This window comes from Coregonus lavaretus (assembly GCF_964263955.1).
Source record: "Coregonus lavaretus genome assembly, chromosome: 10".
NCBI classification, from domain to species: Eukaryota; Metazoa; Chordata; class Actinopteri; order Salmoniformes; family Salmonidae; genus Coregonus; species Coregonus lavaretus.
Window position 1 is genome coordinate 9485004 of NC_139997.1, and position 16880 is coordinate 9501883.

The window sequence follows — 16880 nt, forward strand, 5'->3', positions numbered from 1 at the left end:
CCCTGCATTAAGGTGTGTTTATTTTACTATGGTGTAGGGCAGGGTTCTTCAATTCCGGTCCTGGAGGGCCGAAACCTCTGTTTTTCATCCTCTCCTTCTAATCAGGGGCTAATTCAGACATGGGACACCAGGTGAGTGCAATTAACTACCAGGTAGAAATAAAAAACAGAAGTGTTTCGGCCCTCCAGGACCGGAATTGAAGAACCCTGGTGTAGAGGTTCAGAAATGGCTTTGCAGTGACTTCAAAACAGTGCCTCTTGTCATTTGTTTTATTAGGTGACTTCATTTAGAGTGTAGAAATCATCACTGTTTAAAATAAAAAATAAAACATGAGCCATTTCAGCTCATTGCTTGATTTTACATGAAATAGAGCAATTTGTATTCAGTGGTGTACTGCAGTTTCTCTGGACCCCCTGCAAGGTCGGAGTACGTACCCCTCCCAACCTAAAAAAAAACCTAACAGATTTAATGCGTCAGCCACTCAATCACAAAGTAAGTATAATTTGAAAGGGGGGGGGTGCGTGTGGTACGCCAATATTTGTATTGTTTCAAGCAATGTTCCCTCTAATATTTTTTGCCACTAGCAAATTTCAGGTCTGCTGAGTGCAAACTTGTACCTTGTGAAATTTCTATGCAACTTCCGGCGTGCGTTTACTGTGAACACTGAGGCTGTACCCACTTGAATGTATTGTTTTAACAGTGACCAAGTAGACTACTATCAGTTTAGAGGGAACAGGTCAGTTTAGAGGGAACAGGTCTCAAGTATTGTGTTTACAAGGCTTATTGTTTTCTAAGACAAGAGACAACATGCTAGGCTTCTTTTATCATAATACACTTCATGCGGTGAAATTAGAAAAGAGACACAGCACTAGCTGCCCGTTTCCATGGCGACGTTGTCAAACACCCTGCTTGCTGCAGAAACCAGACAGCTGTTAGCTAAGCTAACCTCTGTTTTTCAATGTAATTTAATAAAATAGCAAATATGGAGTTCACAGGTAGCAGTTACACTGGAGCCTTCAAGAATGGCAGGTAAATGAATAACTATTTTTCCAATAGAAATGTTGCAAACCGCCCTACGTGTCATGTGACATAACGTTAGCTCGCTAACGCGTTAGTAGTAATGGGTAGCTAGCTAGCTTGCAACAGTTCTGGCACAAGTTGAAGTCCATTGTCGTTCTCATCTCACCACTGGTGAATTAGCAATGCCCTTTGCTCTGTTCCTCAGGATGGAGGGAGAAGGAGAGTATAAGTTCCCCACAGAGACAAGATATGTTGGGGAGATGAAGGATGGCATGTTCCATGGAAAAGGTGTTCTCTATTTTCCAAATGGAAGCAAATATGAAGGAACTTGGGATAAAGGCATATCCAAACAGGTGTGTAGCATACTTTCTGTGATTGTGTGATTGTGTGTGTGTGTGTGTGTGTGTGTACACACCTCCATGCCTGTGTAGGTCTATGTGTGTGTGTTTCACATTGGCTATAGTGGACATTACATCTGGTCCCCTTTAGCAATCATTCACTTTCATTGTCGCAGTTATTCAGTTTCTATACCTCTCCTCCAACATGTGCTCTCTGCATGTTCCACACAGGAAAGACATTCCTTTTTGGTCAACCATTCATTCATGCGTATCTCAGCCCTAATAGTAACCAGTTCAATTATTATCATGATTACTGTGGTCCATTAGATATGATCTAGGTTTAGCAAGCCCATGACCAAACACACCTCACTCCCAGCCAGCTCAGACCTCTCTTTGTTCATGGTAAAAACTCCACAGGATATGGAACATAGACCTCTCAACAAATGATGCACGATTAAAAGACCATTCAACCATATTGACATACTTAGTTAGACCTATGCTGTGGTGAAATGTAATTCCCCAATCCAAACAGAATTGAAGTGGTGAAAAGTTTGTCTATGTTTTTTGCCTAATATCCCTTTTTTGCCGTTAGATACAAGTTTCAAGTTTACGACTAAATAAAGACAGTTTGTTACAGGATACTACAGTGTTTCATCACTGAAACCACAAAGTGTTTAATCCACAGGGAAAGTATACCTTCTCTGATGGGCTGGAGTACCAGGGGAAGGACTGGGAGTTCTGTGATGGTTATGACAGACAGTTCTACACTGAGAGGTGCAATGGACTCAAACCTGCAGGTAAAACATTCACTTATTTTTCTGTGAAAATCTACCTTTTTTACAAACAGACTAAATCCTCAAATCCTGAAGTATTAGGATAATAATCTATTCAGTCTCTATACCATAGCAATGGAATATAACATATCATCTCAATGGGTTTTACCACAATCTGTCTTTTTTTTCTTCAAATTCAGTCACATTGCTTTTTGTTGTTTGTCTCAAGACTTGATCAGTCACTGACTCTCTGTCTATCTGTCCTGGCAGGGGAGTCTCAGCTGACAGACCTGGACCCGCCGCGTGTCATCCCAGATGGCTGCTATGACTGTGGGGACGGCTTCTACGACCCCAACACCAGGGTCATCACTGACTATGAGCATGACTTCCTGAGGAACGCAGGTGAGCGGAGACTGTTGGAGCTCACGTCAAGGGTTTTGACACAGAGAGAGTGAGAACATATCCAGGCATATTGTATCACATATATTTCTGACCTCCAGCTCATTAGAGTGTGCAGTAACCTCCGATTTTCCAATACCAAGTTTGACTTTGTCTTTTATCTTAATTTATCACATTTTTCTGAAATGGATGAATTCCTTTATCATAATGTTCAGGGCAAATAGTAGCCCATCAATAAGCTCTGGCCACGTGGGAATCATTTGATACTAAAAACGGATAAAATACTATAAATGGATTACCCAGATTCTCTAAAAGAAGATTATTGCAGTCAGATACTTTGCTGAGGCTGCCTTATTACCCTATAACTCATCATCTGTAGTCCTCTCTGCCAAGCGTGCCTCTCCACTGCAGTCATTTTAGTTTTGTTTTCAAAGGGAACATTTTAAACACATTTTTTTCCACCACATTGAGTGCCTGATGTGGGATCTTTGATTTGAAGGCAACGAGGTCTGTCAGGTTTTGAGATAGGAATTCCAACTGCCGTGCCAGTTTTTCATTGTTTTTGCATCACCAGACAATGTCATGGATTACGAACGGTTATGGATCTAATCGTCTCTCTGTGAATGGGATGGATGGGGGTGTATCTATGGGAGACGGCCCAGCTGTGATGTCATCGTCTGTCTTGTGAAATAATAGACGCACTATATTCTATCTCTTGCCATAGGTTGCAGCCAAGCTGGCATTCTTTGGAAACTGTGAATGTGTGTATAGGCTTAGACTATATACAGTTGAAGTCGGAAGTTTAAATACACTTAGGTTGGAGTCATTAAAACTCGTTTTTCAACCACTCCACAAATTTCTTGTTAACAAACTATGGTTTTGGCAAGTCGGTTAGGACATCTACTTTGTGCATGACACATGTAATTTTTCCAACAATTGTTTACAGACAGATTATTTCACTTATAATTCACTGTATCACAATTCCAGTGGGTCAGAAGTTTACATACACTAAGTTGACTGTGCCTTTAAACAGCTTGGAAAATTCCAGAAAATTATGTCATGGCTTTAGTAGCTTCTGATAGGCCAATTGATATCATTTGAGTCAATTGGAGGTGTACCTGTGGATGTATTTCAAGGCCTACCTTCAAACTCAGTACCTCTTTGCTTGACATCATGGGAAAATGAAAAGAAATCAGCCAAGACCTCAGAATTTTTTTTGTAGACCTCCACAAGTCTGGTTCATCCTTGGGAGCAATTTCCAAACGCCTGAAGGTATCACATTCATCTGTACAAACAATAGTACGCAAGTATAAACACCGTGGGACCACGCAGCCATCATACCGCTCAGGAAGGAGACGCGTTCTGTCACCTAAAAAAAAGTGCAAATCAATCCCAGAACAACAGCAAAGGACCTTGTGAAGATGCTGGAGGAAACAGGTACAAAAGTATCTATATCCACAGTAAAACAAGTTATATATCGACATAACCTGAAAGGCCGTTCAGCAAGGAAGAAGCCACTGCTCCAAAACCGCCATAAAAAAGCCAGACTACGGTTTGCAACTGCACATGGGGACAAAGATCGTACTTTTTGGAGAAATGTCCTCTGGTCTGATGAAACAGAAATAGAACTGTTTGGCCATAATGACCATCGTTATGTTTGGAGGAAAAGGGGGATGGCTTGCAAGCCGAAGAACACCATCCCATCCGTGAAGCACAGGGGTGGCAACATCATGCTGTGGGGGTGCTTTGCTGCAGGAGGGACTGGTGCACTTCACAAAATAGATGGCATCATGAGGAAGGAAAATTATGTGGATATATTGAAGCAACATCTCAAGACATCAGTCAGGAAGTTAAAGCTTGGTCGCAAATGGGTCTTCCAAATGGACAATGACCCCAAGCATACTTCCAAAGTTGTGGCAAAATGGCTTAAGGACAACAAAGTCAAGGTATTGGAGTGGCCATCACAAAGCCCTGACCTCAATCCTATAGAAAATGTGTGGGCAGAACTGAAAAGGCGTGTGCGAGCAAGGAGGCCTACAAACCTGACTCAGTTACACCAGCTCTGTCAGGAGGAATGGGCCAAAATTTGTTAAACAATTTAAAGGCAATGCTACCAAATACTAATTGAGTGTATGTAAACTTCTGACCCACTGGGAATGTGATGAAAGAAATAAAAGCTGAAATAAATCATTCTCTCTACTATTATTCTGACATTTCACATTCTTAAAATAAAGTGGTGATCCTAACTGACCTAAGACAGGGAATCTTTACTAGGATTAAATGTCAGGAATTGTGAAAAACTGAGTGTAAATGTATTTGGCTAAGGTGTATGTAAACTTCCGACTTCAACTGTACACATCCACAAAATAAAATACAAAATATGATATGAAAGTGTATATTTATGATTGCCTTTGATCAGCCTGCCACAAACACAGGTGTATGAATATGGATGATCACTGACAGGTAGGCAGTGGTTTATGATGTACTAGTGGTCCCAGCCAGACCATGACAGGCAGGCAGTGGTTTAGAATTTACTAGTGGTGTAACAAGTGTGTAATAAGAAATATGTTCAGATTTTCCCCTCTTTGGGTCCTTCATAACAGTTCTGGTGCAGCGGTCTAAGGCACTGCATCTCAGTGCTAGAGGCGTTACTACAGACCCTGGTTCGATTCCAGGCTGTATCACAATCCGGCCGTGATTGGGAGTCCCATAGGGTTGCGCACAATTGGCCCAGCATTGTCCGGGTTTGGCCGGGGTAGGCCGTCATTGTAAATAAGAATTTGTTCTTAACTGACTTACCTAGTTAAATAAAGGTAAAATACTTTTTTATTTTTTATTGATCAATGAAACGGAGGGGAGGAAGACAGTGTTGAAGGAGAAAGAGGAGGAGCTGTAAAAACAGAGTTGTTCCAATCATCTGATACAGATCCATTTGGTCTGTCTGCTGTTTGTACTGCGTTTTGGTAGGGCATCTTTACACAGGAAATCTTTGATTGATTTAGCAGTGTACCGCAGACGGTCTTGGGTGTTACAGCTAGGGCTGTGGCAGTGACAAAATTTCGTCAGCCGGTGATTGTCAAGCAAATAACTGTCGGTCTCACGGTAATTGACCGTTAATTAACATAAACACATTTAGCATCTCCTGGCTTCTACACATAGCCTACAAGACATTTGAAAAAGTCTAATAAATCCATGTAATATAGCTTACACCTTCACAATAAATCCATTGTTTATTTTAGATAGGTCTAAAGCAGCATGATATGAAGAAAATGTAGTTTATTTCAGAAGAAAATAATAGCATACTCTGAGTTGTCCTTATTTTAGGTCCTGATCTGGCTATGCCATATGGCTGTGGGCTACACTAGTTCATTTAGCAGACAAGATTTGCTTATAATTCCGTGTCATTATTTTATATTATTTGATAGTATGAAGAATACAATTGAACAAAGCTGAATAAAATATAAATATTTTCTCCAAATGATTTGAGGGAGTGCGCACATAGGGCTATTCTGTGTTGAGCGGATAACAAAGAAATAGGTACTCCTATATGCTTAATTTAGAGTTATTCATGTAACTTTAGTTGTTCTACAAACGTTGGGCTATATGTTTTGATTTTTAATACATTGTAAGGCTGCATGATGAGACTCAAATGATGATTTGAAAAAAGTTGCTTGAAAGTCATGAGCTCTGCTTTGTTTTTTGCGCAGGCTGTACACACTCCAATAGTGTCTCATTCACAATTTGACAAGCACTTGATAATGCCTCGAATTTCACGGCGGCATCCCCTTTGTGGCCGTAATGCACCCTAAAATAATCCATGGCTTTTGAGGCCCAGAGTGCTGCGTTGTGCCCTTCTCCCTGAGTGTGCTGCGCAATCCGAAACGTCTCTCACTTACACGACTCTCCGTCACATGATCGGGTCTTTCTCACAGGCTAAAAGTTAAGACTGACACATCGGGGACGCAACTGCATGAAGATGTTGGAAGAACTGTCCATATTTACTTTTTGTCAGCCAACAAGATGAGTAGGCCTAACGAACAGCAAAAGCACTAGCCTATGTCAATCTACTATCCCCCATAGTACAAAAGTCGACCTATTCTATTCTGTGCGAGAAATAAATATTCCAAACATAGTCTGGGACAGTTGTGGGATGTGATAGATTACAAATTAATACAACCACTAGCTTCAAAAAAAACTTTTTTATGCAATGTGGCTGACGCAACAGATCAGAACGTTTAGCTTAAAATGTTGATAAACTATTAGGCTATTTCTTCACATTATAAGCGCAGCAATGCGCACACAGTAGTAGGTTATAAGTGCAAATGTTCCATTAGTGGAAAACACCATTATCAAAAGTGACCGCAAATGCAATTATGCATGTAATACTTTTATTATAAAGGTGCATTTTTATGGTGAAAATTATCTTCCCCAAACTTGAAATTCACACGCTGCTTATATATGCCAGTTAGGCTCTACACCCCTTGTAAAGCGGATGAATGTGCTTAATTTTAAGAAGTTATATGGCCACTTTAGTTGTGATACTAACAGAACATATAGGCCATGGGCTAGGCTACATGAGGTGTGCGACTATGATTAGAAATAGTTGCAAAAAAAAGCATTGTTTCTTATGCTGGGCATCATTCACAAGTGATAATATATAATTCACAAGTGGTAGGCTAATATTGTCACCCATCAGACTATTCTTGATTTAATCTTGTCTTTACTAAATAATATATGTGTGACATTTGTTTTGATTTAGAATGGACCATTATCATGCACCTTTATCAAAACAGGGGCAGCGGGAAAACATACATGTCATCTATGCGCTTAAATAGCACTTAAATTGTTTATTTTCATGCCAGCCAGGTAGGCTATACTCCTGTTGTAAATATAAGCAATGTGATTTAATATTAGGAAAGTTGAGAAATAAATATAGTAGGCCTAGCCTATAGAAAGCTTTTTAATCACTCTGTTTTCTCACGCAATTGTATAGCCTATAGAAATGTTGCGCAACATGAGCTCATGGGCTCTCATGAAGTGTTTGATTTGATTTTCGATTACATTTGCATTGATGTCAGAGTGTTTAGAGGGACAACAGAGTGCTGAGTACCAGACAGTTAGCACGTTTGGTAGGCTACTAATGACCAGCAGCATCAGAGCTTGGAGAAGCCTAATTACCGTAACTAAACGGTCATGTGGAATTTGACTGCCTTCAGGACTGGTGACTGCCGGTGTGGCGGTAATACGGTCACCGCAACAGCCCTAGTTGCAGCTACTATCAGGGATGAAATGTCAGCCTTTCAAAACCACCATTAGAAACTGGGTGGTTCGAGCGCTGAATGCTTATTGTCTGAAAGCCATGGTATATGAGACCATATGCCACGTGTATGACAAAACATTTATTTGTACTGTTCTAATTACATTAGTAACCAGTTTATAATACCCAGGCACTAATATAATGAAGAATTTAAAATGAAATATGCATATGAGCTTTCAATAGATACAGCCAATGTGTGTGAGGAACCGCATGCACAAGTAGGATCATTGGGCTTCGGCCCACATGACGTGACGAGGAACACTGTGTCCTCTGGATCTATATTAATCTCTGAGAGGTTGAAGTTACGTCTGTCAAAATGGGTGTGAAGACAGAATTTATTGCCAATGGCTTCCGTCCAGGAAGGAGGAGAGCAGAGGGGTCCCGGCACTAACTGGACATCCAGAGGAACTGCTCTCCCTGCGGGGACCATGTGTTTTGAGGAGGAGAGGAAATAGTGCAGTCACAGCTGTGGAACAGGACAGAAGAAGGGATGTGTGCCAAAAGGTACCCTATTCCCTATATAGTGCACTACTTTTGACCAGGGCTCATGCATCCTATTCCCTATATAGCACACTACTTTTGATCAAAGCCCAAATAGGGTGCCATTTGGGACGTAGTCAAGAATAGAAGGGGAAGAGAAGAGGCAGGGGTGACAGGGCGGGGGACGGGGGAGCGGAGCAGGGCCCTCAGACCAGAGCGATGCTGGGCCAGGCAGGAAGGGTCAGGGAAATGCCCAGGCTTTGGGCCAAGACATGGGAAGAAGCACAAAAGCAGATGGGAGGGAGAATCTCTGAGTCTTCACAGCAGCAGCCCAGCCGAGGAGAAGTGAGGCGAGACGGGTCATCTGGACAAGACCCAACCCGTCTCAGGTCGGTCCAGTCGAGGGAGTGGAGCGGTTGCGCGGGTGACTTACTTCCACCGCCTTCCTGCCAACCAACGCCATATGAAGCCCACTGCTGCCCGATCAACTGACATGCTCTAATTTCTCCAGCTATACCAGAGCTCTTATGGATAACCTATTTAAAAAGCTTTTTGATGCCAGAGAAACATAGAGTGCATCATCCATCACACAATATACGCTACAAACTGAACAGAGTCAATAGTGGAATACAGGAACAGGTTGAGCTGATACACACTATCTCTGCACGGTCCTATCAGCACCAAACTCTATCTATCTGTCTATCTGTCTATCTGTCTATCTGTCTGTCAAAATTGTTTTCTGTTGGGTTTTCATTGTTCGTATTTTTCGCCCTGGCATCGAGCAGCAGCCCTACAAGTGGTCAGGAACCCTATTGCCACATTGTTTGTTGCAGTTTCCTGTTTTTGGAATAACTGATCTTTTGAAAGTCGTAAGGGTTCACATTCAAAACATCCCTCTGCCAAGGAAAACAGCCCTGGTTTGAGTCAATGTGTGTTCAACAAATGGTACCCCTATTCACTACTTGGTGCACTACTTTTGACCGGAGCAATATGGGGGCTCGTGCCATTTGTGACGCAGACAAGCTGAAGCCTTTTCAAACAGATACAATCAGCGTGTTCATGTTTACTGTAATATCACTGTGTTCTTTCCTGAAACCATCTCCTCTACAATCCTAAATCAAATCAAATTCAAATCAAATGTATTCGTCACATACACAGTTTACAGCAGGTATAAAAGGTGAAGAGAAATGCTTATGTGCTAGTTTGCTCATCAATGCAGTACATTAATCAATAATTATTTACATTTCAACAAATAGACTCCCCCAGAATAATGGCAACTCCAATGTCAACCATACTCCAGCATTAGCCCAAGTAACCGACTGGCAGCGTTAAGTAATGTGGCTGTTGGCTAATCTATTGGTCAAGGTGATCTGACAGCCATTAAGTTAATTTAACGCTTTAAAGTGTTGCTTCTGTATTAGTTGGCAGGAAACACTTTTGCCTTGGAGTGTATTTTAAGGATTAAGATAAACATGTTTTAACAAGGAGCCATTATCGTTTCCCCAGCACACCATGTACACCGCTGCTCCTAGGTGAGCCAGAGCTTTTCTGGGAGAGAGTTTGGGGAATTAGTTCATATCCGGTTAATAGCCAGCAGCAAACAGTCCCAATAAGGGCTGGCCTAGGGGAGCAGCAAACAGTCCCAATAAGGGCTGGCCTAGGGGAGCAGCAAACAGTCCCAATAAGGGCTGGCCTAGGGGAGCAGCAAACAGTCCCAATAAGGGCTGGCCTAGGGGAGCAGCAAACAGTCCCAATAAGGGCTGGCCTAGGGGAGCAGCAAACAGTCCCAATAAGGGCTGGCCTAGGGGAGCAGCAAACAGTCCCAATAAGGGCTGGCCTAGGGGAGCAGCAAACAGTCCCAATAAGGGGCTGGCCTAGGGGAGCAGCAAACAGTCCCAATAAGGGGCTGGCCTAGGGGAGCAGCAAACAGTCCCAATAAGGGCTGGCCTAGGGGAGCAGCAAACAGTCACAATAAGGGCTGGCCTAGGGGAGCAGCAAACAGTCCCAATAAGGGCTGGCCTAGGGGAGCAGCAAACAGTCCCAATAAGGGGCTGGCCTAGGGGAGCAGCAAACAGTCCCAATAAGGGCTGGCCTAGGGGAGCAGCAAACAGTCCCAATAAGGGCTGGCCTAGGGGAGCAGCAAACAGTCCCAATAAGGGGCTGGCCTAGGGGAGCAGCAAACAGTCCCAATAAGGGCTGGCCTAGGGGAGCAGCAAACAGTCCCAATAAGGGGCTGGCCTAGGGGAGCAGCAAACAGTCCCAATAAGGGCTGGCCTAGGGGAGCAGCAAACAGTCCCAATAAGGGCTGGCCTAGGGGAGCAGCAAACAGTCCCAATAAGGGGCTGGCCTAGGGGAGCAGCAAACAGTCCCAATAAGGGCTGGCCTAGGGGAGCAGCAAACAGTCCCAATAAGGGCTGGCCTAGGTGAGCAGCAAACAGTCCCAATAAGGGCTGGCCTAGGGGAGCAGCAAACAGTCCCAATAAGGGCTGGCCTAGGGGAGCAGCAAACAGTCCCAATAAGGGCTGGCCTAGGGGAGCAGCAAACAGTCCCAATAAGGGCTGGCCTAGGGGAGCAGCAAACAGTCCCAATAAGGGGCTGGCCTAGGGGAGCAGCAAACAGTCCCAATAAGGGCTGGCCTAGGGGAGCAGCAAACAGTCCCAATAAGGGCTGGCCTAGGGGAGCAGCAAACAGTCCCAATAAGGGCTGGCCTAGGGGAGCAGCAAACAGTCCCAATAAGGGCTGGCCTAGGGGAGCAGCAAACAGTCCCAATAAGGGCTGGCCTAGGGGAGCAGCAAACAGTCCCAATAAGGGCTGGCCTAGGGGAGCAGCAAACAGTCCCAATAAGGGCTGGCCTAGGGGAGCAGCAAACAGTCCCAATAAGGGCTGGCCTAGGGGAGCAGCAAACAGTCCCAATAAGGGCTGGCCTAGGGGAGCAGCAAACAGTCCCAATAAGGGCTGGCCTAGGGGAGCAGCAAACAGTCCCAATAAGGGCTGGCCTAGGGGAGCAGCAAACAGTCCCAATAAGGGCTGGTAGGAGAAAAGTGGTTCACCAACAAGAAAATATTTGTACAGTGGGGAAAAAAAGTATTTAGTCAGCCAACAATTGTGCAAGTTCTCCCACTTAAAAAGATGAGAGAGGCAGGAAAGAATGAATGGGGCCATGTATCGTGAGATTTTGAGTGAAAACCTCCTTCCATCAGCAAGGGCATTGAAGATGAAACGTGGCTGGGTCTTTCAGCATGACAATGATCCCAAACACACCGCCCGGGCAACGAAGGAGTGACTTCGTAAGATGCATTTCAAGGTCCTGGAGTGGCCTAGCAAGTCTCCAGATCTCAACCCCATAGAAAATATTTGGAGGGAGTTGAAAGTCTGTGTTGCCCAGCGACAGCCCCAAAACATCACTGCTCTAGAGGAGATCTGCATGGAGGAATGGGCCAAAATACCAGCAACAATGTGTGAAAACCTTGTGAAGACTTACAGAAAACGTTTGACCTGTGTCATTGCCAACAAAGGGTATATAACAAAGTATTGAGAAACTTTTGTTATTGACCAAATACTTATTTTCCACCATAATTTGCAAATAAATTCATTAAAAATCCTACAATGTGATTTTCTGGATTTCTTTTTCTCATTTTGTCTGTCATAGTTGACGTGTACCTATGATGAAAATTACAGGCCTCTCTCATCTTTTTAAGTGGGAGAACTTGCACAATTGGTGGCTGACTAAATACTTTTTTTCCCCACTGTAGCAACAATGTCATTCTTATGATGTGCTAATTGATATGTAATAGGCAATATAGCTTACAGGTAGTGTGCAATGTGCCCAATCAGTTTTTTTTTACATGTATAATTTTTTATTTCATGACAGTCAAGTGTAGACAAATGAATCAAACAATACAACCATGCAGACTACAATCATTTGGATCTGGTGGATAATATTTTTTATAACCCATTTAGGATTTTATTTTCTTCTAAAAAACTAAAGTATGTAGGCTAAATTATTTTTCCAAGAATTAATACATCCAAATGAAAGTCCCTAAACGCCCCTAAACGCTCAATATAGAAGGCTTTATTGCAGGGTTTAAATAAGACGTCCACAGTAACAATTTAAAAACACATGAAGTGTATGTTAAGTGTTCACAATTTACATTTTATTTCAGATTGCTTCCGAACCATGGTGGCCACCTGTGTCCTCAAATAGAATTGTATTAAAGTAGGAGTGACTTTTAAACGCTTTGTGGACGATCATAATCCAGGGCAAATTACAGCATATGAAAATGTGTGAATTATATCTCATTACCATATGCGCTCGGGGAAACGGTAGGCCTAATTGCAGTTCTATAAGACCTCGCAACCATCAGAAACCGGTGCAGAGGTATTAATTGGTTTAAAATAGTAATGAAATGACCTTCTTGACGCTGACCTCCGTTTGTTGCGAAGGGGGGAGGCAACACAAGGCGACAAAAAAGGGTGGATAGGCTGTTTCTCGCATGCAGTTGCCGTGGTGCATGTGATTTCTATTTCTGAACGCACAAGCCAGGTAGAGTGGCGAGAGAGGCGACTTGGAGTGGCTGGGGCTATCGCAGGCAATTACACACAATCAGGCTAGAGCTTCAGACCTGTTCCCAACAATGGGCCCAGCGCACACTGTTCCCCCAGATGAGCGCTCAAGTGTGTGCAGCTGCGACGCTCCGATTCAGTCCCAGCAGAGAAGCAACGTCTTGCTCTGCAATTATCAAGTAATTTCAGTTTTAACTATGAAAAACACTATATTATCCGCTGTTTTGGTAGTCGAGTCATCCTTGTTAAAATTGTCGTTTTTGGGTGTGTGATTTATTGGTGGTTGAAGTACCACTAAGAAGTTATTTTCTCCTAATTGTTACCCTGATTTTTCACTGAGATGTAAATGGCTCTTGAGTTGAATGTGTCCATTTCAAAAGCAGATATAATGATATGCTTCCAGTCCAGTGGCTTTTTTTCATCTCCCTCCATCACATTTTAATATACAATTTTATTTTATGAACTATTAGAATCAGTCATTTCTTTATACCCTGTAAGTTGTTAGAATAATTGTATGTTTAAAAGTTGTTTTAAAAGTTTGTTGCTTTATTCTGACCTTTATGGTCTTATTTGATTATTCTGAAAATCTATTTATTTTCCTGCAGATGACTATGAACATGAGTGGATTGTGAGCACTTGTCGGAAGAGCTGGGATGAGATCGTTGGACATTCACCTAACAACTAGGCCATATTTCAGAACTGGACATTGAGTTGAGGGGCCTGAGCAGCTGCCGATTTAAAAGGAAGCTAATTTATGGAATGTTTAACTGTGGTGTGTATAGGCTACCTGTGAATCATATGTTGTGAAATATGAAATATCCCACATTTTCGTTTTTTATTTTAAATAGATTTAATTTATCAGATGCATAAAAAAATCGGTAGGTTTATTTCAGATGCACAAAAACATAGTGATACGCATGTAAAGTAGCCATACTGAAATGAAATATGTGATGGAAGTCAAGATCGAAAAATATGCTAATGCTGTCAAACATTTTCATGCAGAATGAGAAAAAAAAAACCCATCAAGCCTGGATTTGTAACTTGTAAAGCCATTAGTTTACGTGTAATGTTTGTCCTTTAATTCTCTGCATGGTCCTAAAATGGTTGTGCTGCCAGTGCCAGGCCAATGTAATCAGTGTCAGATTGTTCTCTCAAGTGTCCTGAAAGACTCAGCAGGTAGCAGCCTAATGGATGCAAATCAACATGAGAGATTACTTCCTGTGATAATGCAAGATATCCACCAGCATAATATACAGTTGCTAGAGGCTTTGTTCCAGTTAGAGTCTTATATGTAGATATATCTCAAAATAAGGCTTTGGCTCCAGTAATTGTACTTTCTACTTAATGCTGTAGTGTTTTCTATAGTTTTATGCATGTACGATTTTTTATTTATTTAATTTTGGTGTGTTTTTGTACAGACAGACCAAGCATATATTCTGAGTGAGACGTTATGTCTGCCTCAGCGAGAGCTACCCTTTGAAACAGGACCCAGGGTAGGGGATCAATCTCATCCAATTTGTAAGTCGCTCTGGATAAGAGCGTCTGCTAAATGATGTAAATGTAAATGTAATGATGCAGCCTGTCAGTGACTTCCTGTCTGTGATGGTGCTCCGCTGGGCTCGCCGGAGGAATCAGCAGCAGAGCGGTGGAGAAGAAGAGGAAAGGAGAGGAGAGGAGAGGAGAGGAGGAAATGAGAGGAGAGGAGAGGAGAGGAAATGAGAGGAGAGGAGGAAATGAGAGGAGAGGAGAGGAGAGGAGGAAATGCGAGGAGAGGAGGAGAGTAGTTATTACTGCACACACTGACCCATGAAGCGCCCACTAGCACAGCCATCGGCCTGTGATTGCTTCCTGCCCCGCGCAGGGCACACTCGCACGCACGCACACACTCACACATGCAAGTATGCACACACACACAACCAGGCAAACACAGGCTTATGGAAAATGCAAACACACCAGAATAACTCAGAGGCCTATAAAAAATGTACAATGAGTAGCATAATGCATATAATAATAATAATATGCCATTTAGCAGACGCTTTTATCCAAAGCGACTTACAGTCATGCGTGCATACATTTTTTTTTATAATTTTTTTTTTTGTGTATGGGTGGTCCCGGGGATCGAACCCACTACCTTGGCATATATAGAGTAGCATGCACAGACACAGTTATACAGTAGGATCACTTGACCTCTACCACAGATTTTATATTTCAAGATCTATTTTTAAATTGGCTCCTGTGTGTGTGTGTGTGTGTGTGTGTGTGTGTGTGCATCCTTTATTGTGGATTGTTTGGGATAAGGGTTTTAAAGTGCTTGCATCAAATTGTGGTCCAACTGAAATTATAAAAAAATACAAATGTCACATTTTAAAGTCAATTTTATTGCTTTTAGTACACACATTTCTGAGAAAAAAAGTGCTTACAGACTATTGTCTCAATAAATACAAGAACATTGAAGTCTTGTCTCCCTTAGTCCCTTTGTAAACACAGGATCCTATTCCTCACTGACTCCACTCCACAGTTACAGTTTCACACAACCTCCCTCTACCCTGCCAGTCACAGACGTCTATATACATATCATATCCCCAGTCCGCTTATTGTTATTGTACCACACCTCCATTCAACCCATAGAAGTGAAGCACAGAGGCTGGACCATTGCAGAAGAAAAAAACTGACTGACATGGATCCTGCACAGACATAAATGCTAAATTGCTGACAAAACACCTGTTTAAAAAAGGTATTACATGTAATGTGACATGTATCTGTCTTTCAGTCTTTATCCACTGGAGGAAGACTATCAATTTACACATTTCAGACCTTCCTCTCTTTCTCTCATACGCAACGTGATTGTTAATTTCAAAAGTCTCACAAGGGTGTTACAGTAAATCATGATTTTAGACAACTACAATTTGGAGCTTCAAATGATTGAAATGTCCATAACAATAGATTGTTATGTATTTTTGCACAAGATCATTGAAAATTCAAATCGCACCAAATAAATAATATTTCAATATTTTCACCAGTACAAATTGAAAGTTACACCTTTCCACAAAAAGAACGTGTCATAATAAATTTGAGGGTTTTTTTCTCTGTGAATTATATTGTTTTACCTCAGCTGCCTGAAAATGATTGATAATTAAAAACAACCAAATTACGGTCGTTCTGTTTGCTCATCATGGATAAGATAAGGCGCACAATCTATCCTCATTTGAGGCTCATATCCTATACAGAAGGTTGCTGATGACAGTGTATTAAAGGGACATTTAAAATGTATATTCATCATCTCCAGCACGTGGAAATTGCACATTTCTATGTTTTGTAGTATATAGAGGAAGATACGTTTTTCCAATGACATCATCAGTGTGCATTGTGTGATTTCGTGTGATCTTTTGTACCACAAAACATAGAAACGTGCCATTTTCACATATGTTGATGTTTGGGTGGTGCTGGAGATGATGAATATGAAGTATAATACATTTCCCTTTAACGGATAGCTGATCACCTGAAGATTTCAAACAATATCAATACTAAAAACTGTGATTTAAAAATTCTTATTCGTTTTTAGTTCGTAGCAGATTCCACACCAAAACAGTCAGTTATTTTGCATTCCTTCATGGTATAATCACAGAGCGAAAGGGGGAGGTTTCTGACCTCAGTGTCCTTTGCCCAGCCCACAAACCCAATCCCTTGCCGTTCTTTTCTCCTCATAAGTAAATCTTCAGAAATCTGACAGCACACACAGGCCTGTTAGCCTGGTCCCATCACTCCCTTCATGGGATGGCGAGAGGAGTCCTTTCAGTCCATTTCTGCACGCACAGAGAGCTCATAGTCGAGTTGAATGTGTCTTGATAGTGAATAAGTCCCAGTTAGCAAAAGGAAGGGCTCATGTCCTCCATGACAACAATAGGTGGGATATATAATCATAATCTTGTTCATAGGAAAAGAGTCTCTCTCTCTCTCTCTCTCTCTCTCTCTCTCTCTCTCTCTCTCTCT

At 42.1% G+C, this 16880-nt stretch overlaps 1 protein-coding gene across 1 annotated transcript; it reads left to right on the forward strand.

Moving 5' to 3' along the window:
- Nucleotides 1-982: 982 nt before the first annotated feature.
- LOC311136417 (MORN repeat-containing protein 5-like) lies at nucleotides 983-13575 on the forward strand (the record flags this gene model as incomplete). Its single annotated transcript, XM_084170541.1, has 5 exons — nucleotides 983-1029; nucleotides 1226-1373; nucleotides 2044-2155; nucleotides 2402-2533; nucleotides 13496-13575. 5 exons carry the CDS (start codon nucleotides 983-985, stop codon nucleotides 13573-13575), a joined length of 519 nt encoding a protein of 172 aa, XP_084026667.1.
- Nucleotides 13576-16880: the final 3305 nt, after the last annotated feature.